The sequence below is a fragment of the Pan troglodytes genome, chromosome 19, assembly GCF_028858775.2.
Source record: "Pan troglodytes isolate AG18354 chromosome 19, NHGRI_mPanTro3-v2.0_pri, whole genome shotgun sequence".
In the NCBI taxonomy this organism is placed as follows: Eukaryota; Metazoa; Chordata; class Mammalia; order Primates; family Hominidae; genus Pan; species Pan troglodytes.
In genome coordinates, this window is record NC_072417.2 from 21231263 (window position 1) to 21255162 (window position 23900).

Here is a 23900-nt window from a genome sequence, read left to right on the forward strand (position 1 = left end):
AAAACTGATGGGCAGAAATGCTGTGACCCCAAGTAGGCCTCTGGGCCTTGATGACGTCCTCAGTAACAGAGAGCACGGCACCCCTTTGTGTGTCTGAAGGCAGAGGGCTGGGACCCTACCTGAGCACGCACAGGGCATCTGGGCTTTACCTGGGAGTCCTGAACTGCGCAGCAAAGTGGAGAAACGGACCCAGCTCTCAGCATGTGTCCTTGGGAGCTGCTCCCCTCTGTGGTCACCAGGCAGCACGTGCCCACCTGTGGGCTTGGTGCCTCTCAGGGAGACGCTCTGGGGTCTGAAGAGTGAGGTCCCTGCCTTTTACCCGTCTCTGGACACCCCTCTGGGCCTAGGCCCTTCCCTGTGAATCCCCTGCCTGAAGGAAGAGACCCACAGCCCTGGGGTTCCTCTGGGGTGCCAAGTGGGGGACTGTGTTTGGTCCTGGGGAGGATGGGCTGGGGCTGCTGAGCAGGCCAGGGGTGCAGGACCCCTCCCTCCCCCGCTTCTCCTGTCCTCCTCCTTCTTCCACCCTTGACTCCTCTCACCTCTTGTCCCCTCTTCCCTCCTGTTTCCACTCTCTTTCCTCCTCCCCAGGTCCCACCAGGCTGCTCCATGCCCCGGACCACAATTTGGCTGAAGGCAACAATCCCTCTCTCGCACCCTCCTCCCTTTTTCCAGGCTTATCAACTTCACTTTCCTGTGAAATGAAGGGGTCGGGGGGTGGGTAAGAAAGAAAGAAAAAGCACTTCATGCTCACAACACAACAAAAAACAGGTTTAAACATTTTACAGGTTTCAACATTTTTCAGGCCGTCTTGTCACATCTTATCAGATCAGCCAGAGCCGCAGGCAGGCGCTCCGGGAGCTGCTTTGGAGAACAGAAGCTGCAACATTCCAGCCCAGGCACTGCCCCGCCCTCCACACCCCTTCCCTCCCTTCCCTTTTCTCCCCAAAGAAACATCCCACAGGGCTCCCTGGGATGGAGCACAGGGCCCGCAGCCTCTTCCCTCTGACTGGGGTATAGTCTGTGGCCAAACCCTTGGCTTTGAGCTTCTGCCCGCACCCTTTCCTTCTCCCCACGGCTGCCCAGAACCATGGTCCTCCCGGGCTCTCAGGTGGTCCCTGGCAGCTGAGCTGTGCCACCTCCTCGGAAGGCCCCTCGTGGCCCTGAAAGGGAACCTTCAGAAGGGGCGGGCAGAAGGGAGTTGCTAAAGTCGTCCACAGCATGTAGAAGTGGTCATTTGGCCAGCAGGGCTAGTGAGTTTCCGGGGCTCCTGGGGCCTGTCCTCGGGGGCTCCTGTCCGAGGGGAAGGAATAGCTTTTTCCTTGGTTATCTTTTCTCCGTGTGCATGGGTTTTTCTCCTATGGCGTGGATCACTGCCTGGGATATCCCCTTCCACTCAGTCACCCCCAGACCTCACCTTTCTGTTCCTGCTGCACTCACGGTGACATTAGTGACACAATGCAGGGTGACAGGTCCAGGAAGGGCTGGCCAAAGCCCAAAGGCTCAGAGTTAAGCCGAGGCAACGTGAGGGACAGACCCAGAACCTGGATTCCAGGACAACAGGGAAGAGCTGGCTTTGTAGCTTGTAACAGGAGCATGGTTAGGGCTGGGAGGTCCCACTGTGTGGTCAGAGAGGGGTCCCCAAGGGAAGGCAGCTGTGCACTGAAGGCTTAGGATGCATCATAAGAAAAGCAAAAAGGAGAGGCCGGGCACGGTGGCTCACGCCTGTAATCCCAGCACTTTGGGAGGTCAAGGTGGGCAGATCACGAGGTCAGGAGATCAAGACCATCCTGGCTAACACAGTGAAACCCCGTCTCTACTAAAAAATACAAAAAAATTAGCCGGGCATGGTGGCGGGCGCCTGTAGTCCCAGCTACTCGGGAGGCTGAGGCAGGAGAGTGGCGTGAACCCGGGAGGTGGAGCTTGCAGTGACCCGAGATCGCGCCACTGCACTCCAGCCTGGGTGACAGAGCGAGACTCCATCTCAAAAAAAAAAAAAAGAAAAGCAAAAAGGGGAAAGCGCAGAGGAGGTAGGGGCACAGTGGCTCCCTCTGTGTAGGTATGTTGGCTGTGCATCTCGTGGGGACCTCGTCCGGAATATGGAAAACACAAACCAGACCTGGGCGCCTGCTGCCAGTGTTGGCTGGGCAGGGGCTAAGGTTTCGGGAGAGCCCACCTTTCCAGCCTCCTAGTGTGAGGTTCAGGCCCTGAAGCTGGGCTGGCTGCCCCTTGGCCCCCAGCCCCCTCCCTGGTGCCTCCACCCCTTGGCATATGGCATCAATGCTCCCACCGTGACGCTCAGTGTCCTCCCACCGTGTGCCCACAGCCGAGATCGGGCCTAAAGTATAATTCAACTTTTAGCTCCTTACAAGCATCCCCAGATGGATTTCTAGCTTCCATCCCTCTCTTGGGCCCAGCTCTGTCTCTACGTGGTGCCTGGAAGTCCCTCTGGCCCCACGCACTTCCTCGTCTTCTTCCCAAAGCTGCTTTGCTTCTTACCTTCCCATCTTGGTGGACACCATCTCCATCTTCCTGGTCATCCTGGCTCAAAACTTTGGCCATACTTTCCTCCTTCCTCCTGTTTCTCATGGGACCAAACGGCTACCAGTCCTTATTCACAGCTTCCTGTCTGTTCCTGAAGCCACTGTCCTGAGATGACCAGCGGGCCCATCCCCTGCCACAGACCCCGGTGACCCAGACACACGGGTCTTGGCCCAGCTGCACAATGAGAGCTGAGCCCTGGGAGGCTGCAATGGATCCCCAGGCCCCAGAGTCTCCTTAGCATCCACGTCAACCCCGCCTCCCAGCCGCTTTCCCAGCACCCACCTCTTGTCTCATTTTGCACATAACTAACAGGACGATATTCCAAAGCCCAGCTAAGGAAGGTGCTAGTTTGTCCGAATAATGTCTGGCACTCAGGGCCCCTTTCTAGCTGCTTCCCCTCCTCTGCTTCTCTGTGTGGCTCCTAGACCCTGGCTTGGGGGGACATGCCACCTTGCCTGGGGCTGTCCCCCTGCCACCTGGCTCCACCTGAGGGCCCCTAGCCATCCTTCTCCAGCTCAGTAGCTGCTCCACATGGAGCCCTCCAGAGGCAGTGAGGACACACTTGCCCCCGTTCCTAGAGATCGCTCGCCCTGACCATGCACCCTCTGGCCCAGAGGTTACTGGGGCTGAAAGTTACAAGTGCCTTGGGACCATGTCTCACTCATTTAAGGCACCCACAGTGCCCAGACCTAGTAGGTGCTCAAGAAATGCTTGTTGGTCTGTTACTGACAGCAGCCTCCTGGGCTGGGTGCTCCTCAGGTGTGGCTTCATTAATCTCCACGTTCCCAGAACCTGGAACCCTGCCAGGCTGAGTCATCACTCAATTCGTGCGTGTTGAGTGAATAGGCAGTGAATGACTTTGTTTACCAAGGCCAGACTTTAACCTGCTCTCTGAAGGACAGGCACTTCCACTGACTCCACAAATCACCAGGCCCCAGTCTTGACAGCTGGGGCTAAATCAAGACAGGAGCCTACTGGGCTTAGAGCCCGGGCAGCTGCTCCTTCATGGTTTTATCTCAAGACCTTGGTTCCCAGCTCAGGGCCTGCACCCACTCTACCCTCACCCTTCTCTTCCTGTCCTAGACATAGGCAAGGGTGCTCCCACCCCTGCTGGAGATGCAGGCGAGCCAGAGGGCCCCGTTGAGAGAATGAACTAGCCCCGTTGAGAGAATGAACTAGCCCCTAATGGCAAGGCCCAGAGACATGTCCCACTTCTTTGATGAAAGGCACCCCCTGAGGCACCTTGGCGCTCTCCCACAGCCACAGGACACAGCCCCACCTGAGTCCCTTTGGGCTCAGAAGAAACCCCCTACCCTTGGCCCTGCACTGAAATGTCAAGAAGGTCCAGACCTGTGCTCAGTACCCGCAGGGTGCACATGTGTTCCAGGAGGGCGAGGAACAGTGGCAGCTGGAATCCTGAGCTAGGTTTCTCTGGTTTTGTCACAAGCTCCCTGCCAAGCAGCCAGGTGAGCGGCTCCAGTCCAGACCTGTGGCCTCCCTCATCCACAGCAGTGATTGCCTCGTCACTATGGGTGTAAGCTTCTTGGAAGCTCCAGGAGTTGGGTGCATCAGAGCCCACCAGGCCCAGCCCCACGGTGTGCACACATGCCCCTGAACTGGCTAGGCTTCCTGTCCTGACATCTGCCAATCCTGAACGGCTTCTTGACCTAAGTGGAAAGGTAGAGGCCTGAGTTCCAAAGCCAACGCTTGGTTCCTCACTTCCTGCTTTTTCCTCAAACCTTTCCTTTCCCTTCTAGAAGTTTCCGTGGAGGGTGGAGCCCTTCTGGGCCCAGGAACAGGTTGGGCCTCTGTCCAGTACTGCCCAGGAGCCAGCAGGTGGAGCACCTGGCCCTGGCCTGTTGTGGGGTTGACAGGAGCACCGTGGCCACCACCACAGGGAGAGAAAAATGACCACAGGAGAGGTGATTTCTGACTCCTTCTCCTCACCTTCCCTCCTCCTCTCCCTCTCAGTAGCCATGTCAGTCATTTTAAGAGACACTAGATCTTCAGATCAGAGTCTTAAGATGCCTTCCCTTTGAGGCTGGCACAGATGGTTAGATTTCCGCATGGAGAAAGGTAAGGGCAAAGGGCCCATTTCTGCAAAGAAGGCATGACTTGGGGAGACTTGGCCCTGGAGAGCACCCTGAGACCGGAGGGAGGAGGGGAGCCTTTCCCTGGGCCGCAGCCCCTGGGTCCACCTTCTGCAGCCCCACCCATGTGAAGCCAGGTGGGTCCTTTTTGTGCCCAGCCCCAGAGAAGCTTCTGAGAATGTGCATTCATCACCCCCAGGTTAAAAGCCTGGTGGGTAAAAGAACTGTGAGCCCTGGGTTCTCCTCCCACCTCCTGGGCAGCCAGCTGTGTGACCCCAGAAAATGACAAACCTCTCTGGGCCTCAATCTTCCCGTATAGAGGAAGAGGGAATTAGACTAGACCCGGGGCTCTGGAATTTTGTCCTGCACAGGGGCTCTAGGTGCGAAGTTGAAGGCTGGGGATGCAAGCACCATCCCTCCTTTGATTTTTTTAATTTTGCTATTTAACCATTTTAAAGTGTACTATTCAGTGGCATTAAGTACATTCCAATGCTGTGCGACCATCACCACCGTCTATTTTCATCATCCCAAACTCTATACTTATTAAGCAGTAACTTCCCACTCCCTCCCTTCCAGAACCCCTGGCAACCTCTGTTCTACTTTCTGTCCCTGTGAATTTACCTAGACACCTCATGTAAGTGGAATCATACAGTGTTTGTCCTTATGTGTCTGGCTGCTGTCGCTTAGCTTGTTTTCAAGTTTCTTCTATGTTGTAGCTTGCATCAGAATTTCATTCCTTTTTTTTTTTTTTTGAGACAGAGTCTTACTTTGTTGCCCAAGCTGGCGTGTCTTTACCTAGAACCTCATGTAAGTGAAATCATACAGTATTTGTTCTTCTGTGTCTGGCTTCTGTTGCTTAGCTTGTTTTCAAGTTTCCTCTACATTGTAGCTTGCATCAGAAGCATCAGAATTTCATTCCTTTTTTTTTTTTTGGTAGGGGGGACAGAGTCTTGCTCTGTCGCCCAAGCTGGAGTGCAGTGGCACAACTGGCTCACTGTAACCTCTGCCTCCCAGGTTCAAGCAATACTCCTGTCTCACCCTCCTGAGTAGCTGGGACTACAGGCACGCACCACCAGGCCCGGCTAATTTTTGTATTTTAGTAGAGATGGGGTTTCACCATGTTGGCCAGGCTGGTCTCGAACTCCTGACCTGAGGTGATCCACCCGCCTCAGCCTCCCAAAATGCTGGCATTACCGCCACCACACCCGCTTCCTTCCTTTTTCTGGCTGAATAGGGTCCCACTGTATGTATGGGCCACCTGTTGTTTATCCATTCATCTGCTGAGGACTCTTGGGTTGTCTCTACCTTTTGGCTGCTGTGAGTAGCACTGCCGTGAACACTGGTGTACAGGTGTCTGTTGGAGTCCCCATTTTCTTTCCTTTTTTTTTGAAACAGAGTCTTGCTCTGTCACCCAGGCTGGAGCGCAGTGGCGCCATCTCAGCTCACTGCAAGCTCTGCCTCCCAGGTTCATGCCATTCTCCTGCCTCAGCCTCTCTGAGTAGCTGGGACTACAGGCGCCCGCCACCACGCCCAGCTAATTTTTTGTATTTTTAGTAGAGACGGGGTTTCACCGTGGTCTCGATCTCCTGACCTCGTGATCCGCCCGCCTCGGCCTCCCAAAGTGCTGGGATTACAAGCGTGAGCCACCGCACCTGGGCGGAGTCCCCATTTTCAATTCTTTTGGGCGTATACCAGGTGTGGCATTGCTGGATTATAGGGCGATTCTATGTTTAACTTTTTGAGGGACAGGGCCCTCTTTTCATATGTTCTGTATGTAGGGGAGAGGAGGGAGATTGTGTGTGATTCCATTTGGGAGGCCACCTGGTTGGGTGCAGGACTGCATACCCTAATGGATCACTCAGGGGAGTGGGTGCTGGCAGCACAGTGGGTGTCCCTGGCAGCACAGTCAGACCCCCATCAGCAGGGGATTGGCCGTCACTGGGTGGACGGCAGCATCCGAGGCCAACAACCCCAGTGTCAGATCAGGTGGGACGCACTGTACAGGGTGCCTTTAGGTGTCTCACCATATGTTAGGTGCGTAAGTCAATGCAGCATCCAGGCTGACCTGAATTCACTGATTAAAAATGTTCTCTAAAAATGTTCTCTATGGCCGGGCATGGTGGCTTACGCCTGTAATCCCAGCACTTTGGGAGGCAGAGGTAGGTGGATCACTTGGTCAGGAGTTCCAGACCAGCCTGGCCAATATTGCAAAACCCTGTCTCTACTGAAAATACAAAAATTAGCTGGGCGTGGTGACGCATGCCTCTTATCCTAGCTACTTGAGAGGCCGAGGCAGGAGAATCACTTGAACTCGGGAGGCGGAGGTTGCAGTGAGCCAAGATCACGCTTTGTACTCCAGCCCGGGCAACAGAGCAAGATTCTGTCTCAAAAAAAGAAAAAAAAATGTCCTCTCTGCCTTGTGCTCACCATGCAGGCCTCCTGCAGCCCTCTGGCCATAGCAGGTGTTATCAGGGTAGAGGCACAGAACTGGGGTGGGGATGGGAGTTAGATAAGGCCATGCACAAGGTTTAGGTCTTGCCTATTTGTGGAGGGATATTTCACTCCAAGGGGTCAACACCAAAGTTTCCACAAGCAGCCTGTTGTGCAGGGCACCCGCGGCCCATCCGCCTGGCTGCCCGTGTGTGTCCTCGGCCCAGCTGGGCAGTGGGTGGTCGGAGTGGAGGATGAGCCGGCTTCAGGAGGAGGGTGGCAGGGCCCTAAGGAAGGGAATGGCCGGGCCAGGAGCTGGGTATAAATAGCCCCTGGCCCAGCTGCGAAGGCCTGGCAGGGTCCTCCGCCCTCCCCCTCACCAGCTGTCAGTGCCAGGCAGGTCTCTATCCCCCTTGGGAGCCTGGCCATCATCTCAGATCCTAAACGTAGGAACTTCCTCAGCGGAACCAAGGAGTCTTGTCCTGTGTGTAGGCGGAAGCTCCGGATGCCGGGAGGTCTGGCGAGTGAGGGGCATCAGGCTCGTCCTTTGGAAGAGTTCTTCATTCCTTTCCTCCAGAATCATGAATACCTAGCATGTGCCCGGCCCTTTGGAAGGCCGAGTGGGCTGGTGTGTGTGTGTGTGTGTGTGTGTGTGTGTGTGTGTGTGTGAGATGGGGTAGGGACTGGGGAATAACTGGAGAAAACACTACCACTACCTCTCTTCTTGGAGACTGAGACTGGCATAGCCAGATGGAATTGGAAACAAATCAGTTCAGCACTTTGGGATAAGAAGGTTTGAATTAGGTACAGGAAAGATTCAGGCGGAGGAGAGGTGACTTCTGTCTGGAGCTCACAGAAGGCTTTAGAATGGTGGTGACCTAGGAATCAGGTTTCGAAGGATGGTGTAGAATGGTTGCCGGGGGCCGGGCAGTGGAGAGGTGCTTCGAGCCGAGGGCTCAGCATGTGCAAATGTGCAGAAGTGTGAAACAGCCCCGCTGGAGTCATTCAGCTGGCTAGGCAAATCCGTCAAAGCCACGCACACTTTGGCACAAAGAATCGAGGAGCATGAGAGTCACTGTGCCGCCTCCCGAAGTGGAACGTGTACTTCAATAATGGGGAATAGGAGTGGCGAGTTAAAGTAATGTGTCTGCGATGGTGGAATTTCAGCAGTGTGCGGGCAGGAGGCTCAGGGTGGGAGTGGCCGGGCATGTTCGGGGAAGGGCAGCCATCCTGCAGAAACCAATCCCATGGCCACAGCCTCATTAGTCTCCGACACCGGCCCAGGAGCTAAGCCCCATCGCCAGAGGCCTTGCTAATTACTCGCAGGATGACCCCATCTGAACTGAAGCCTTTGAATGGAGCATCCTGAAAATGTCCTTTTGCCCGCACTCTTTGAGTGACCTTGAACCCTCATCCAGATCACAACTGTCTTTGTTCTGCCACCCCTGTGAGGACTGAGGTCTGATCCAGGCATCCTTTCCAGTGTTGGATAGGAAGGGGCTGAGATTTCTGATGTGTTCTACCAAGTCAGGGATGCAAGGATGGGAGAAATGAGGTTGGTGACAAGGCAGGGAACAAAGTGCTGGGGACAGCTCCAAACACACCGTAACCATAGCAACCACCATCTAGCAAGGGCTCCCCACGTGCCATGCACTGGATTGTGTCACTTATTCCTCCTGTCGTGTCTATTTTACCGATAAAGAAACTGAGGTATAGAGAAGTTAAGAAAATTGCTGAGATCAGCAGCTAGGAAGTGGTAGAGCTGGATGGGACCCTGGCACCATGGCTCCCAGGTCCACAGTTGGTGGGACCTGGGCAACAGGAAGGAGACAGGGTTTGGTGGAAAGAGGGAAAACAGCTCATCATGACTGAGGCTCAGGAATTGTTCTCAGAGGACATCACACTGGGAGTCAGACAAACTCAGGGCTTGAATTCTGGCTCAGCCACTTCCTTGCATAAGTCGCCCAACTACTCCATGCCTCAGTTTCCTCATCTGCAAAACGGGGATAACAACGCCCACCTCCCAGAGTTGTTGTGAGGATTCAGTGAGATTATGTATTTGAAGTGACTGGCACAGAGCAAGTGCTACATAAATAGTTGTCATTAGTATTGCCAGTATCCGGGTAACTGTGGGGACAGAAGGAAATCCCCGTGGGGCAGAGGAGAGACTGCGTCTGCACAGCAGGAAGGGCTCAGTGGCACCTTCTTCCCGGAGATGTCTGGGAAGCACTCCGACCTTTGCGGCCAATCAAGCCATGCAGGCAGTGTGCCAGAGCTCAGGTGCTCTGCTGGGCTGCGAAGACCCACCTGGGACCCTGAGGGAGGTAACTGGTGAAACCAGGAAGCAGGGAGCCTCTTGGAGAGCTGGGTGAGGAGCCGCCTTGCCAGCATGGGCCCCCCGACTCCTCAGTCCCCCGAGCCAGCCGGCCTGGCTTTCTCTGTGGATATGGCTGTGTGACCTCGCACAAGTTGGTCCTCTTTGACGGCCTCTGCTTTTTCTTTTTCTTTTTTTTTTTTGAGACGAAGTCTCGCTCTGTCGCCCAAGCTGGAGTGCAGCGGCATGATCTTGGCTCACAACAACCTCCATCTCCCAGGTTCAAGCGATTCTCCTGCCTCCGCCTTCTGGGTAGCTGGGATTACAGGCGTGAGCCACCTGGCGTGGTCGGCCTCTGTTTTTCATCTGTATAATGGGCTTTGTGCTCCCTTAGGGCTCCTCCTGTGGGTTCTGCTGCTGGACCAGGGCTCAGCCTCCAGTTTAGCTTGAGGGTGCCCAGGCCTGCAGAAGGTGTCAAGCAAGGGCTGGGAGAGGGGGAGGAAGGAGGAGGCAGGAAGGCAACGGGAGGGGAAGGAGGAGGGCAGAGGAAGGGTCTCCGCGTGCCTCTCACTCCCGCCTCAGCTCTCTGCTCCGGTGGTCCCATATAGGGCTCTGGGTCCCAAACACCAGAGGAAGGAGCGGGGAGAGCCCAGGCTTCTTCCCTGGGTCTTGTTCCTGAGCTGCCCATCTAGGATGGTGCAAGGCCGAGTTGTCTGCACTGAACTCTCCCTCAGTTTCCCCTCCAGTGATTGTAGGGCTGTGGGGGCAGCTGGCACAGCAGGGCTGGGCTGGAGATGCTGCTCAAGAGCACGGGAGGGGCAGCCTGAGCCCAGAGGGAGGCTCAACGGGGACCTTTGCAGCCTGGCAGACAGGGCAGGGTACTTAGCTCCCTGGCCTCAGTTTCCTCATCTTGGAAATGGGACAATGGCGATGATAATGAAGTTTTTATTACAGACCTGCCGTGAGGATTACATAAGGTAACAGACACAAGCACTCAGAACTGTGTCCAGCACATGATAGGCCCATAATAAACCACAGGGATTATATGATCACTCTAACCTGCTTCTAACAGGGCAGGGGCAGTGCTGCGTGCGCCATGTGCCCATCAGGGCTCTGGGCTCACTGACTCTACCCACTCAGGCACGTGCTCAGTATGGAGGCCCAGGGGGCAGATGGGCCAGGCCTGAAGCCACCTTCACCCCATGAAGACCCAGGCAGGCACTGCCCAGCAGGCAGGGTCACACAGTGATGACCCCCGTGGGCTCTGGAGTCTGACACCCTGGGTTCCAACCAGCAATTCCATAGGAGCTCTGTGGTCTGGGCTGCTTCACCAACCTGCAAGGCTAAGCCATCTGTAAAATGGGGCTAATAATGACCCTACTTTGTGCTGAGGCTATTTTGAGGATTAAATGAGGCAAACCCAAGGAAAAGCCTCTGCTCAGGGCCAGGCACCGGGGAAATCAGTAATTAGCCATTACCACCGATAAATCAGAACTTCTGGGCCGGGCGCGGTGGCTCGCGCCTGTAATCCCAGCACTTTGGGAGGCCGAGGTGTGTGGATCACGAGGTCAGGAGATCGAGACCATCCTGGCTAACATGGTGAAACCTCGTCTCTACTAAAAATACAAAAAATTAGCCAGGCGTGGTGGTGGGCGCCTGTAGTCCCAGCTAGTCAGGAGGCTGAGGCAGGAGAATGGCGTGAACCCAGGAGGCGGAGCTTGCAGTGAGCCGAGATCACGTCACTGCATTCCAGCCTGGGTGACACAGCGAGACTCTGTCTCAAAAAAAAAAAAAAAAAAAAAAAAGAACTTCTGGCTGCTGCTTCTTTCTCTTTAGAAAAAGCTCAGTGCTTAAGACCTGGAATGCCTCACAGATGTTACCATCCAAACTCCCAGATCTGGCTCCTCAGTTCCTCCACCCAAAATAAACAAATGGAAAAAGGAGAACCTGCCTCTCCCCCTGACAACTGAGCCTGGAGACAACCAAGGTGGATGGGTAGCATGCCCCTGCACGGTGCCCAGGGAGCTCTGTGCCTTGGAGTCTCCACGAATTGGCCAAGGCCAACATCAAGCTCAAGTATGGAGGAGGGACCCAGGGGAAGGCACACGGCACTCTCTGATCCGCCACAGACCAAAAAGCCGTAAGCAAGCTAATTCACTCTCTAAACCTCAGTTTCCTAGCCCAGGAGATAGTGATGTTCTTCATGTTTGGGAATTGATCAGAAATGTTGTATATAAAGTGCCTGGCAAGCAGTAACAGTTGCTAAATGGCAGATGTTTGGCTCAGCCCTGTGTCCAGCCCAGAAGCTTTTGTGTACTAAAAAGCACACAAAAAACCTCACCCTGCCCCATGAGGTCTTCTCCCAGCCCCTCTTTCCGAGGCTTTTGCCCATCACTTTTTGTGGGAAACTTGACTTAGGCCAATGCTGGACCAAAGCCTTGGTCAGTGCTGGACACAGAGGGAGAGGAGATGGGCCCCTTCTTCCAGCTCACACTGCCCCTGGTCATAGAGCAGATTGCAATTGTCCTTGAAGGCCACTGACACTCACGGATCATTTTCTCAGGTTCTCCCAGAAAATGTCATTTCTGCTGTTCCTGTGCTGAGGGGAGGGAACGGAAAAGTCGTAATTCCTACCTTGGTTTTCTAGTATTTTAAACTCTTCTGCCCCACCCCCATAAGGTCATTCTTTCTGTTGTTGACTATAAAACCTGAGAGAGTTGATGGGATATTGATTACAAAGCGAGGGGCAGAGGAATGGAGTGAATTGACCAGTCACCTGGTGTTGGGTGTGGGCAGTGAGATCTGAGATCTCCCTTCTGACTCTGTGCTAAACTTGTTTTGACACAAAGCCAAGCTCCAGTCTCTCATGAGAAAAGAGGTGGAGCTCTAGAAACTTCTAGGAAACTGGAAAGATGGTCATGGAGGCCCTGGTAGACAAAGGACTTGGTGCAAGCCAGCAATTCCTTGGGGAGATACTGGGAGGCTCTGGGCTGGGCTGGCAGCATCGCAGGGAAGAGGCTGAGGGCATTGCCAAGGGTAGTGTGTGTGTGTGTGCACGCGCGCGTGTCCCATGAGTCACTGGAAGTGTCCATGTGGCCCCAGTATCCTGGACTGCCTTGGAAATTGCCCAGCCTGATCTCTTCAATGCCCATCAGGGAAGCTGGACCCAGAACCTGGAAAGGACTGGATCTGGGCCCCAAATACCATCTTTCTAGTCCAAACCTCTTTTCATGGCTTTGCATTGCCCCCAAGGGCCCCCACAAGCGGCTTCTGCGGTCCCATCCCCCTGCAAGCTGGATGCAGCCAGAGGGCTGACTTGCCTGGGTCAGAGCTCTGCGCTTTGAGGGGCGGCATGCTCCCGAGGTCAAAGGTAGCACATTCAGGTGCCAGGGCACAGGCCCGCTGCCTCTCCACCTACCCTGGAGGGTTCACAAAGCGGCCATGGTGCCCAGGATGGGCTCTGCGCTTTGTGCCCACAGTGTTACTACCCTCTGTCTGCCTGCAGGTCCCTGGCCCTGGGCCAGCAGTACACATCTCTGGGCTCACAGCCCCTGCTCTGCGGCTCCATCCCAGGCCTGGTCCCCAAGCAACTGCGCTTCTGCCGCAATTACATTGAGATCATGCCCAGCGTAGCCGAGGGCGTGAAGCTGGGCATCCAGGAGTGCCAGCACCAGTTCCGGGGCCGCCGCTGGAACTGCACCACCATAGATGACAGCCTGGCCATCTTTGGGCCCGTCCTCGACAAAGGTACTGCCTTGGGGCTGAGGGGGAGGGGGGGGAGGGGCTGGGTGGGGGGAGGGATCAGGACTGTATGCCCTTCCACCCCAGTCAGGGTGCCTCTTCTCTGAAGCCAGGGTCCCTCTGGGAGGGTGATAAATTTGGTTGCATGACTGCCACACCTTCCCAGGCGCTGCTGGGGGCTGGGCCGCCTTGAGATGCTCCAGGATCCTGAGGTTTGAGGGCCGAAACCAAGAAGGCCACAGACTTCCTTCCTGGCTTTTGCACAGTGGGCGCCTCAGGCTCCCGCTGTGGACATTTGTGACATTTCCCCAATGCTGTGTTAAGTGCTATGCAAATACCGCTTTGGGGTGGGGGTGAGAGCATTGCCACCCCTAGGTCCCTCCCATCTAGAAAGTCCTCAGTAGGTGAGGAAGCTGCCTGGTGCTGTGGTAGCATTGCGTTGCCCCCAAGAGCCCCTCTGGGTTTCTGTTCATCCTCATGCCCTGTCAGCTGGATATGCCCAGGAATCATGGCGGGGCTAGAGGGTGCACTGGCCTCTGGGTAACTTTCCAGCCGTCTTGCAGCCTGGGAGTCTAACTGGCTGTGCCTCAAGTGGACAGGGAACCACATGATTTGACTTTGAACCTGCAGGCCCTGGGAGGGAGGCTAAGTGGGACAACTCCTCCCAAGAAGGGGACTTGGGGGCTCATGGACTGGGTGGAAGATGGGCAGCTCTTTGTGGAACGGCAGTGTCCAGGAATTTAACGATCCTGGCCGGGCTGGCCACCGCCAGAGTTGCTCTGCCACCCAAACCGCTGAGCCTGGCCCTCCCTCCTATTAGAAGCTAGGGAATGAATGAGAGCTGCCTATACAGCCAGAAAGAAAAGGGATCTGACGTTCAGGTGAAGGGGTGGGGTGCTGGGTGTGGTGGGGGGAAGCTGACAACCCCCATTTTAGAGTGCAGTTCCCCTTTACCGGTGCCTCAGGTGCTCAGGGTCTGTCCCACCTACAGGCAAAGTGCTGGCTATTGTCATGGGACAGGAGGGTAATTAGCAAATCAATGGATGATGATTCTGTTTACGCTTCTATTGCCAAAACTAATTATTCCTTGTTGACATAAAAGATTTGGCCTCTTAATTGGGGCCAAGTGGCGGCGGTTTGCATTTCAAACTCGTTCTTGTCGGTGTGTTGGTCTCAGCGCTTTCCGGTGCCCCTCCTCGGGCCAGGTAGCGCTGAATCAAACAACCCTGCGTCTAGACGCGCTCCCCAAAAGCGAGTCACCTCTGATCGCTCTTCCCGTCTCCGGCCAAGAGCCAGGGGAAAGCGGCTCTGGGAGCGCTACCCATTCACTCCGCGTTGAACGTTTTAAGTCACTACCGTAGGTTCTGGCACACGCCCCGGTCCCTAGATGGCCCGAGGACAGGTTTGGGTTGCGGGGGGAGGGGCGATGTGTGCCCGAGAGTTTGGGAATTTGCTGGCGGCGGCGAGGAGAGCATCCCGGAAGACGCTGCGAGCGCATACGCGCCCCGGTCGGTGCCCAGAGCCCGGACCTTGAACCCAGGTTCGCGCCCAGCTCCGGCCCCACGTTTGCACCCCGCCCCCGGCGAGTCCCCACACCCCCGCCGCGTGGGCGGCCAAGGGTTAATCTCTGCCCCGCGCTTTGAGACCCGGGGCGCAGCGGGTCGGGCAGCCCGGGGCGCGCGTCTTCCGCGAGTCTAGGGGCGGCAGGGTCGGCGGCCGGAAGGGGCGAGGCGCGGCGGGCCCGAGGCGCTTCCCCAGGCAGGGGCGGGGGCGGGCGCCGGAGGGGCCTGGGCGGCCTGAAAAGCGCCCGAGCACCGCCCCCCCACCGCGCGGCCGCCGCGCCATTCACACGCCCTCTGGCCATTCGGCGCGGCGCGGCGCGGCGCGGGGGCGGGGGGCGCCGCTTCAATGGGGATTTCGCGGCCCGGCGCCGGGGCCGGGGGCGCGGCCCGGCCGCGGGAGCCGCCCGTTGCTACGCGGTGGCGGCCGGCCCGGCGGCCCGGGCCCGGCGGCCGCATTATGCGGGTAATGCGGTGTGACACCGCGCGAACAAAGGCGGATTGAGCGGCCCAGCGGGCCCCGCCGGACGGGGAAGGCACAGCGGGGCTGTCAGCGCCGCTCCCAGGCTAATCCCCGCCCCGCCCCCGCCGCCCCCGCGTTCCCGGGGCTGGGAACCCAGCGCGGCCCGGGGCCCGGGCGCCGCTGCCGCCGCGAGAGGCCGCAGGCCGGCCGGAAACGAGGGGCGCCCGCCCTGTGAACCCGCCCTCGGCCCCTCTTCCCCGGGGCGCCCCCAGGGCTGGGGCGTCTGGGATTGGGGCGAGTGAGCGGCGCGGCGGGGACCCCGAGGCCGGGAGCACAACTGGACGCGGGACGTCGGGCCCCATTGCCGCCGTCCTCGGTCGGCCCTGGCAGCGCAGGCGCGGGGCGCGGGCGGGACCAGCTCTGCACTCTCCGCCCTCCCGTCGTTAGAAGTGGGACGGGCCCCTCTGTAGGTGGCGCAGGAGGGCGTGGGGGCCGCGGAGAGCGGCCGCGGGAGCCAAGAGGGGTCCCGGGCTTCCTTCTTGCAGCACTCGGCCCACAGCCCAGGAGGGGAGGCGGGCGCCTGGCTTCTAAATAAATTTGGTCACATTTATGACCAATTTTGCCGACTAGGCCGGCCCGGCGTTTCACAGCCTGTGTCAGGTGGCGAGTCACCTCCGGCTCCCGGGTCCTGCCATGAGGAGAGAGATGGTTGGGCTGCAGGTCTTGCAGGCCTTGGCCTCCCTAATCGTCAATGTCCACATCTATAAAATGAGTAAAACTTTCCATGTGAATGAAGCACATGCAGAGACGATGACCGTTGTGAGGAGGCTGGAGCACACCCTTGAGAGTCTCTCCTTTCCCTGCGCTGGACCCTGGGACAGAACCAGGGGAACTGCCCGGTGTCCCTACCCTTCTGGGAGGGAGTTGGCCGTGCCTGGGCGTGAGGGCAGGAGAATGGGGATGGGGAGACTGAGGCACGGGCCACTGCCCTCCTGGTGAGGGACTCTAGGAGTGGAGGGAAGCCGTGTCCATTTTACAAAAAGGGCGACTGAGACCGAGAAAAGGAGAGGGGCCGTCCCTATGCATCCAGGTGCGGAAGGGGTGGGCCTGGGCAGGTTTAGGCTGTAGATTCCCAGGCCTCCCTCCTTACAGACCTGGATCTCACTCAGGCGTGGGAGGGCTCAGGCCTGTGCAGGGTGGTCTCTGGACTTTGGGAAGGTGGAGGGCAGGGGGTGTGGGACCAGGACAGAAGTGGCTGCCTTATCTCTGCAGCAACCTGCCAGAGCTTTGGTGTCGGCGCCTGTTTCTAACAGGCACTGCTTTGCCCTGTGGCATTTGAGGCCCTGAGCTAATCAGCAGCCCAGGGCCTCAGTTTGCTCATCTGTGAAGTGGGAATACCCAACTGGGTCTAAACCAGCCAAAGAGGGTGGGGAAGCTGCCTCCCTCTTGCCTCAGGGCTGGTGAGCTCTTCAACTCTTCCTGGCCTCGTTCCCCTCACGTCCTGGCCTGGGAGGTGGAGGCAGGGCAGGCGCTCCCAGGCCGGGTCCTGAGTGCTGCCTCCCCACGACCTCCCCGCAGCCACCCGCGAGTCGGCCTTCGTTCACGCCATCGCCTCGGCCGGCGTGGCCTTCGCCGTCACCCGCTCCTGCGCCGAGGGCACCTCCACCATTTGCGGCTGTGACTCGCATCATAAGGGGCCTCCTGGCGAAGGCTGGAAGTGGGGCGGCTGCAGCGAGGACGCTGACTTCGGCGTGTTAGTGTCCAGGGAGTTCGCGGATGCGCGCGAGAACAGGCCGGACGCGCGCTCGGCCATGAACAAGCACAACAACGAGGCGGGCCGCACGGTGAGCCCGGCTGCCCTCCCCAAACCCTGCAGGGAGCAGCTCCCCCCTTCCCCTCCGGAGCTGCCCTGGCCCCCACCTCACCCCTTCCGGCAGCCCTGTGGGTCGCGGGCTCCTTTTCCCCTTGGCCAGGCTTGGCCTCCTCCCCACCCCACAGCCACTTCGTCTGTCCACCCTCCTTCCTCCTTGGGCAGTTCCTGGACTCCACCCCACCCGGGATGAGTCGGCCTGGGAGCATGGCCACCCCGTGGGATCAGGTGCCACCCACCCATCCTGTGCACCTTGGCACGCGGTGTAGGGCTGTCAAGTCCTGGGAACCTGGCTTTGAATTCAGCCTCCACTCCCTTACTATGCTTGTATGATCTAGGGTGAGTCACGTTAAGTTCCCAGCCTCAGTTTCCCCATGTGTTAAACGGAGATAACTCCTATTTCTTTTTTCTTTTTCTTTTCTTTTTTTTTTTTTTTTTTTTTTTGAGACGGAGTCTCGCTCAGTAGCCCAGGCTGGAGTGCAGTGGCTGGATCTTGGGTCCCTGCAACCTCCGCCTCCCGAGTTCAAGCAATTCTCTGGCCTCAACCTCCCAAGTAGCTGGGATTACAGGCGTCCACCACCACACGAACTAATTTTTGTATTTTTAGTAGAGACGGGGTTTCGCCATGTTGGCCAGGCTGGTCTCGAACTCCTGACTTCAGGTGATCCTCCCGCCTCAGCCTCCCAAGGTGCTGGGATTACCACCGCGCCCGGGCAACAACTCCTATTTCATGCGCTGTGAGAAGTGGACGTGCTGTCTACCCATGCTTGGGGTGTGAAGGGGGAGGGAAACATGGTCACTATTCTTTAGGTCTTGCCTCAGTCCCCATCAGTTCTCTTCCTGTCACAGAGGAGTAGAGAAGGTTGGAGGGAGGGGGGTGGGCAGTGGCAGAGAGGGAAGGCCTGGATGTGTCCCCTCGTGGGGTCGGTCTGTTGGCCAGCTGCCACTTCTCTCCCCCAGACTATCCTGGACCACATGCACCTCAAATGCAAGTGCCACGGGCTGTCGGGCAGCTGTGAGGTGAAGACCTGCTGGTGGGCGCAGCCTGACTTCCGTGCCATCGGCGACTTCCTCAAGGACAAGTATGACAGCGCCTCGGAGATGGTAGTAGAGAAGCACCGTGAGTCCCGAGGCTGGGTGGAGACCCTCCGGGCCAAGTACTCGCTCTTCAAGCCACCCACGGAGAGGGACCTGGTCTACTACGAGAACTCCCCCAACTTTTGTGAGCCCAACCCAGAGACGGGTTCCTTTGGCACAAGGGACCGGACTTGCAATGTCACCTCCCACGGCATCGATGGCTGCGATCTGCTCTGCTGTGGCCGGGGCCACAACACGAGGACGGAGAAGCGGAAGGAAAAATGCCACTGCATCTTCCACTGGTGCTGCTACGTCAGCTGCCAGGAGTGTATTCGCATCTACGACGTGCACACCTGCAAGTAGGGCACCAGGTAGGGCTCCGGGAAGCAGGGGGGAGGCTGGGAGCCTGGGCGCAGGGAATGGGGTTGTTTGCCCATCTCGTCTTCTTGACGACCCCCTTCTGTTTCTAAGCTATCCAAGACACACAAATTCCCACAGCCAAAATAGGAAGCTAGGATTTTTCAAGCATCCGTGGGAATGGTCCTTGTGCAGAGACTTGGTGGATTGCACAAAGCACAGATAAAAACCCAGTGTTGGCCGGGCGCGGTGGCTCACGCCTGTAATCCCAGCACTTTGGGAGGCCGAGGTGGACGGATCACCTGAGGTCAGGAGTTCGAGACCGGCCTGGCCAACGTGGTGAAACCCGTCTCTACTAAAACTACAAAAATTAGCTGGGCGTTGTGGCAGGTGCCTGTAATCCCAGCTACTTGGGAGGCTGAGGCAGGAGGATTGCTTGAACCTGGGCGACAGAGGTTGCAATGAACTGAGATTGCACCACTGGACTCCATCCAGCCTGGGCGACAGAGCGAGACTCCATCTCAAACAAACAAACAAACAAACAAACAAAAAAACAAAATTCAATGTGTGCACATTAGGTGCCAGCAATTGATTAACATTTTTACACAAGTTAGTTATGAGCCAGATCAAATTTTTGCATAGCTGCTAGCTGTCATTCTTGAGCATTATTTGGAGATGTGGGGTTGGAAGCTGGGAGACCTGACGTCTGGTCCTAACTTTGTCAGTAACTTCCTGTTCTTTCACTTTTCTGGGCCTCAGCTTTCTTACTATAAAGTGGTGATGGTGGTGAAGGGCAGGGGGCAGTTTAAATACCTCAAGCAGCGAGCCAAAATGTCTCCTCTACCCCTGAGGCAGAGTCAGTGTGCATCCACCTTGAACTTAGAGGGCAAGTTCCTGCACAAGCATAAATCTTACCAACCTCAGGGAGGTGGGTGGGGGGAAGCGGCATATAAGCCCATATCCTGACAGATCTGAAGCTTGGGTGGAGTGGGGAGCACTCTCACCGAGTTTATGGATGATGACGGGGAGCAGGAGGGATTCAAGTTCAGAGTGGCTGGGATGAGTAATCGAGGGATCAAAGGCGGGTGGATTTTGTTCCCAAGCTTCCCAGAGGTGGCCTGCATGGGAGGCGCTATGCACTGGCCCTGGGTTCCACAGCACCCCGGGACAGGTCAGCATGGATGAGGAGTGGTCCTGGACCCCCGGGGTGGAAGGTTTTTAAGGCTGGGGTGCCCTTTCTTCCTTTTCTGTCCCCTGAGAAGGAGCCTAGTGTGTCGAGGCATGAGCATGGGTGTTGGAATTAGGCCCTGCCCTGCTCCAGCTCCTACCACTTGCCAACCGTGTGACCCAAGCAAGAAATTCTTCATAGACCTGGTTCCTCATCTGTCATCCTCCCCAGAGATGCTGTGAGAGACAAATGAAAGGACACCGGGGACAGGGCTTGGTTAATTGGGAAGCACTTCCCTGCTGGGTCATTGTTGTCTGGGGTGCTGCTGGGCGAGAGCAGCCTGTGAAAGGGTAGAGTGCCCCCTCTTCCTGCAGTTCCACAGGGCACCTCTGAGCTACTGGCACATGTCTGTGCCATAGGGAGTAGGGGAGGGAAGTGGACGGGCCTCTCTGAGATATGGGAGGTACTTGACGTCATGGAGAAGAGCTCTGGCTGAGGGGCGACTCACTCAGCCCATCTAGGAAGCCCCTCGGTGTAGCTCAAGTTCTGTCCTGGTGGGGACAGTCCAGAAAGGCAGCAGGTGGCACTACCTTTGTCGGTGTCTGAACAAAAGCAGTGTGGGGAGTGGGAGAGGACGAAGGTGAATCCAGCGCCTCCACTCGTCCACTCAGCTGTCTGGCCTGGGAGCGCCAGTTTCCTCCTCTGTTCAGGGGTGGTGACAATGGGAGCCCAGCAGAATTTGTTTTTTTTTTTTGAGACCGAGTCTCTCTTTGTCGCCCAGGCTGGAGTGAAGTGCGCAATCTCGGCTCACTGTAACCTCCGCCTCCCGGGTTCAAGCGATTCTCCTGCCTCAGCCTCCCGAGTAGCTGGGATTATAGGTGCCCACCACCACGATCGGCTAATTTTTTTATTTTTAGTAGAGACGGGTTTCGCCATGCTGGCCAGGCTGGTCTTGAACTCCTGACCTCAAGTGATCCACCCGTCTCGGCCCTTCAAAGTGCTGGGATTACAGGCGTGAGCCACCGCGCCCGGCCAGAATCAGTACTGTTCATCAGCCCTCTTTCTCCCCATTTCTGAAATGGACAATGAGTGTTTTTTTTCCTCAATCTTATGTAAAGTGCTACATAGATATGGTTTCAAGATGCTGTGTCCAAGTGGTTCCTACCCGGAACCCCTTCTCTGTGGAAGCTCTGGAGGCCTCACTCTGTGACCAGTGGAGGACACTCTCCCAACATGGTGCCCTTCTGATAAACACTCCCAGGCCAGCTCTTCTGCCTCGCTGAGCCCTGGCTTCTTCATTTGTGAACTGGGGATGAGAACTGTGTTCTGTGTAGGGTTGTCCTGTGGACTGGAGACCCTGCACATGAAGGGCCTGGCCCAGGACCCAGGTGCTCACAGGGCAGCCACAGAGGCTCCTGGGCCAAGCAGAGCTGACCTCCCAGAGCCACCTCCCCAGGCGAGAGCCGCCTGCTCTGGAGCAATGGGCCCAGGCTCGGCCGAGACTCCGCTAGGCAAGACGGGAGCCTGCGGGTTGCACTGGCAGGGATGGCAGGGGACAGAGTCGTTAGCTGTTCTCTTGTCTTCCCTGACAGTCTTGGCAGTGCAGGCAGGAGAGAGAAGGGAGTCGCAGAGCAGGCCCCGGGCCCTCCACACGGTGAGGAGAGAGCGCCTGTCAAATGGCTTGTGTCCTTCCTTTGTGGGGAAAACACCTTTTCTGTAGCTTTTTGTAGCTTTTACCCAGTGTCTCTGGCTAACCATTGATTTGGTGCCAGATTTATTCCTCGTCACTCTGCTGTTGTGAACATGGTGAGCTGGGAAGGTTCTGGCAAGAGTCGAGTGGCCTGGCTGCGCCCAAGTCCTGGATCCGTTACTGCCTTGCTGAGAGACCTTGGATGTGTCCCTTCAATCTGGCTGAGCCTGTTTCTGCCTCTGTAAAGTAGTCTTATCTTGGCCTTGTCAGCCCCCTAGAAGAGCTAGGGGTTGACTGGGAATGCCTCAAACCCTTTGTGAGATATGACTATGCAAATGAGTAAAATGAACACACTGCTGCTCCAATGGGAAGGAATTGTTCGTAATTAAGTAGGCTCTCTCCCATTTGGACAGCTCATTATCAAGCTATTTGGTGCGGTACAAAAACACAGTGCATGCCTGGCGTGAGCCCAGCACAGCAGTTGACTTGGAGTTGGGGACTGGGCCCTCGGCCGGGCACCGTTTCTCCCATCCTGAGTGACCTGCTCCTGGGCTTCCTGTTGCCCAAGGCCCTCAGCTAGAGGTGGGGGAGGTAGAATTTCGATCCCATTCTGTGGACTCGAAAGCCTTACTGCTCCTGTGACTCATACGACCTCCCTCAACAGCAGGCCCAAAGCACAGAGGAGAGCGTGGAGAAACCACCCAAGTCCTCATCACCTCTGAGCACCAGGGACACGTTCAGATCCATCAGCAGCCTCTGATCTTTGAACCCCAATGGGTGGTCTCTGGGAACGGAATTATGTTTCTAATTCTTCCTCTTGATTTTCCCCAAGGGCGCTGGGAAGGGGTGAAGTGTGTGGCTGGGCGGATTCAGCGAAGTCTCATGGGAAGCAGGACCTAGAGCCGGGCACAGCCCTCAGCGTCAGACAGCAAGGAACTGTCACCAGCCGCACGCGTGGTAAATGACCCAGACCCAACTCGCCTGTGGACGGGGAGGCTCTCCCTCTCTCTCATCTTACATTTCTCACCCTACTCTGGATGGTGTGTGGTTTTTAAAGAAGGGGGCTTTCTTTTTAGTTCTCTAGGGTCTGATAGGAACAGACCTGAGGCTTATCTTTGCACATGTTAAAGAAAATAAAAATGAAAAAAATTTGACTCCAACAGAACAGGCTGGGCTAATGTGAGCTCTCAGCCTGGCAGTCAAGACATCAGCATGGGCAAGGTTCTGTTTCCAAACTGCTGCTTCTGGTGACATTCCAAGACGCCTGGAGGTGGGAGTCAGCAAGTAGGACACACCCCTGCAGTCTCCTTTTCTTGGTCCACTCCCATTCAAATTTGAGCTAATTTCTCATTCTGATAAAAGCCATAGGTTTAGCTAGGATGAAGTGGTAGGAAGGTCCGTGGCAGTTGTTAGAGTAGGATTTGGAGTTTGGAAGAACTGGCAGCTCAGGGTGGCCTGGTCAGCCGTTTGAAGAGCAGCCATGTGTTCTTCTCAGTCTCATTTTCTCTATAACCCTGTTCTGCACGAGGGGCAGTCAGATCTCAAAATCTTTTTCTACCATTCTGCAGTTTCCACCGTCAATGCAGTTTTTTGTTTGTTTGTTTGTTTGTTTTTTTGGTGGTAGTGGACTTTGTAAATAGGCTATGTAAGGGGGCAAGTCTTCTCTAGCTCAAATGGCTTCCTAAATAAATAAGCGGTATCTTCAGAAGGGGCCATTCAGTCCTTCCCAGCCCTGCTCACCTGCAGATTCTCTGTACAAATAACTCCAGGTAGAGCAGTTGGACTCCAGGTCACCTTAGTGTAAGTTAGACAAAGGGTCCGTGAGGGAGTAGCCATCAATTCCTGAAATTCCAACTTTGTGACTAGCGGATGGGGAGGATGAAAACCATCCCTTTGCTTCCTCTCCAATACGGACCCATCTTACTGTGTCCTTTCCTCTCTGGGGCCAATGTGAGTAAACACAGACACAGAGTTCTTTCCCCCAGCTCTTCCTCCCTCACCTGCATGCTGAGATAGCTTCCATCCATGCAGTTCCCAAGGATCTGGATTAGAAGTTCAAAGGGGAACCAGCAGTCACCTACTCCCTTAGGTGAAGCATCTCACGGCTGAGTTCTCCCTGAGGCATACTGGTCCAGCTGAGCGTCCTAGAGAAAGCTAGCAAAAGGGAGGCACATGGATTTCACAGTATGGATTGGTTCAACAACTGTCTTAGGGAGAATCAGAAAGAAGAGATGCAGCAGGGGAATGAGCAGAACAAAGATTTTTCTTTCTCCCCCTTCTCTCTGGGGTCTACCTAACCCTGACCTAAAATACCGGGGCAGCGATCTCCCAGCTGGTGCAGGTGGGCTTGCCAAGATGGTCGTCCAGGAGCCCGCCTTCACTTCTAAATCTGCTGGCCACAAGCCCTGCTAAAGATACACATCTCACCCCCTCCGCCGAGTCTGAAATGCCCCTCCCCATCTCACCTTAGACTGAAAAGTTTTACATCATGTCAACTGGATAATGCTTGCTTTATGTGAGAATACTTCAGCAGAATGGATACGAATTTTCAAAACAATCTTTTCATATCTATGTATTCTATATTAAAAGTGATAAAGTCA

General features: G+C 56.2%; 1 protein-coding gene across 1 annotated transcript in view; it reads left to right on the plus strand.

The window, feature by feature from the left end:
* The window catches only part of WNT3 (Wnt family member 3), a 55918-nt gene extending 32018 nt beyond the window's left edge, over window positions 1-23900 (plus strand). The window contains exons 2-5 of the mRNA XM_523686.9: window positions 12881-13122; window positions 16717-16982; window positions 17969-18456; window positions 22133-23900. Of these exons, the coding sequence (XP_523686.3) occupies window positions 12881-13122; window positions 16717-16982; window positions 17969-18448 (988 nt within the window). The 3' untranslated portion in view covers window positions 18449-18456; window positions 22133-23900. The remainder of the gene's footprint in view (window positions 1-12880; window positions 13123-16716; window positions 16983-17968; window positions 18457-22132) is intronic.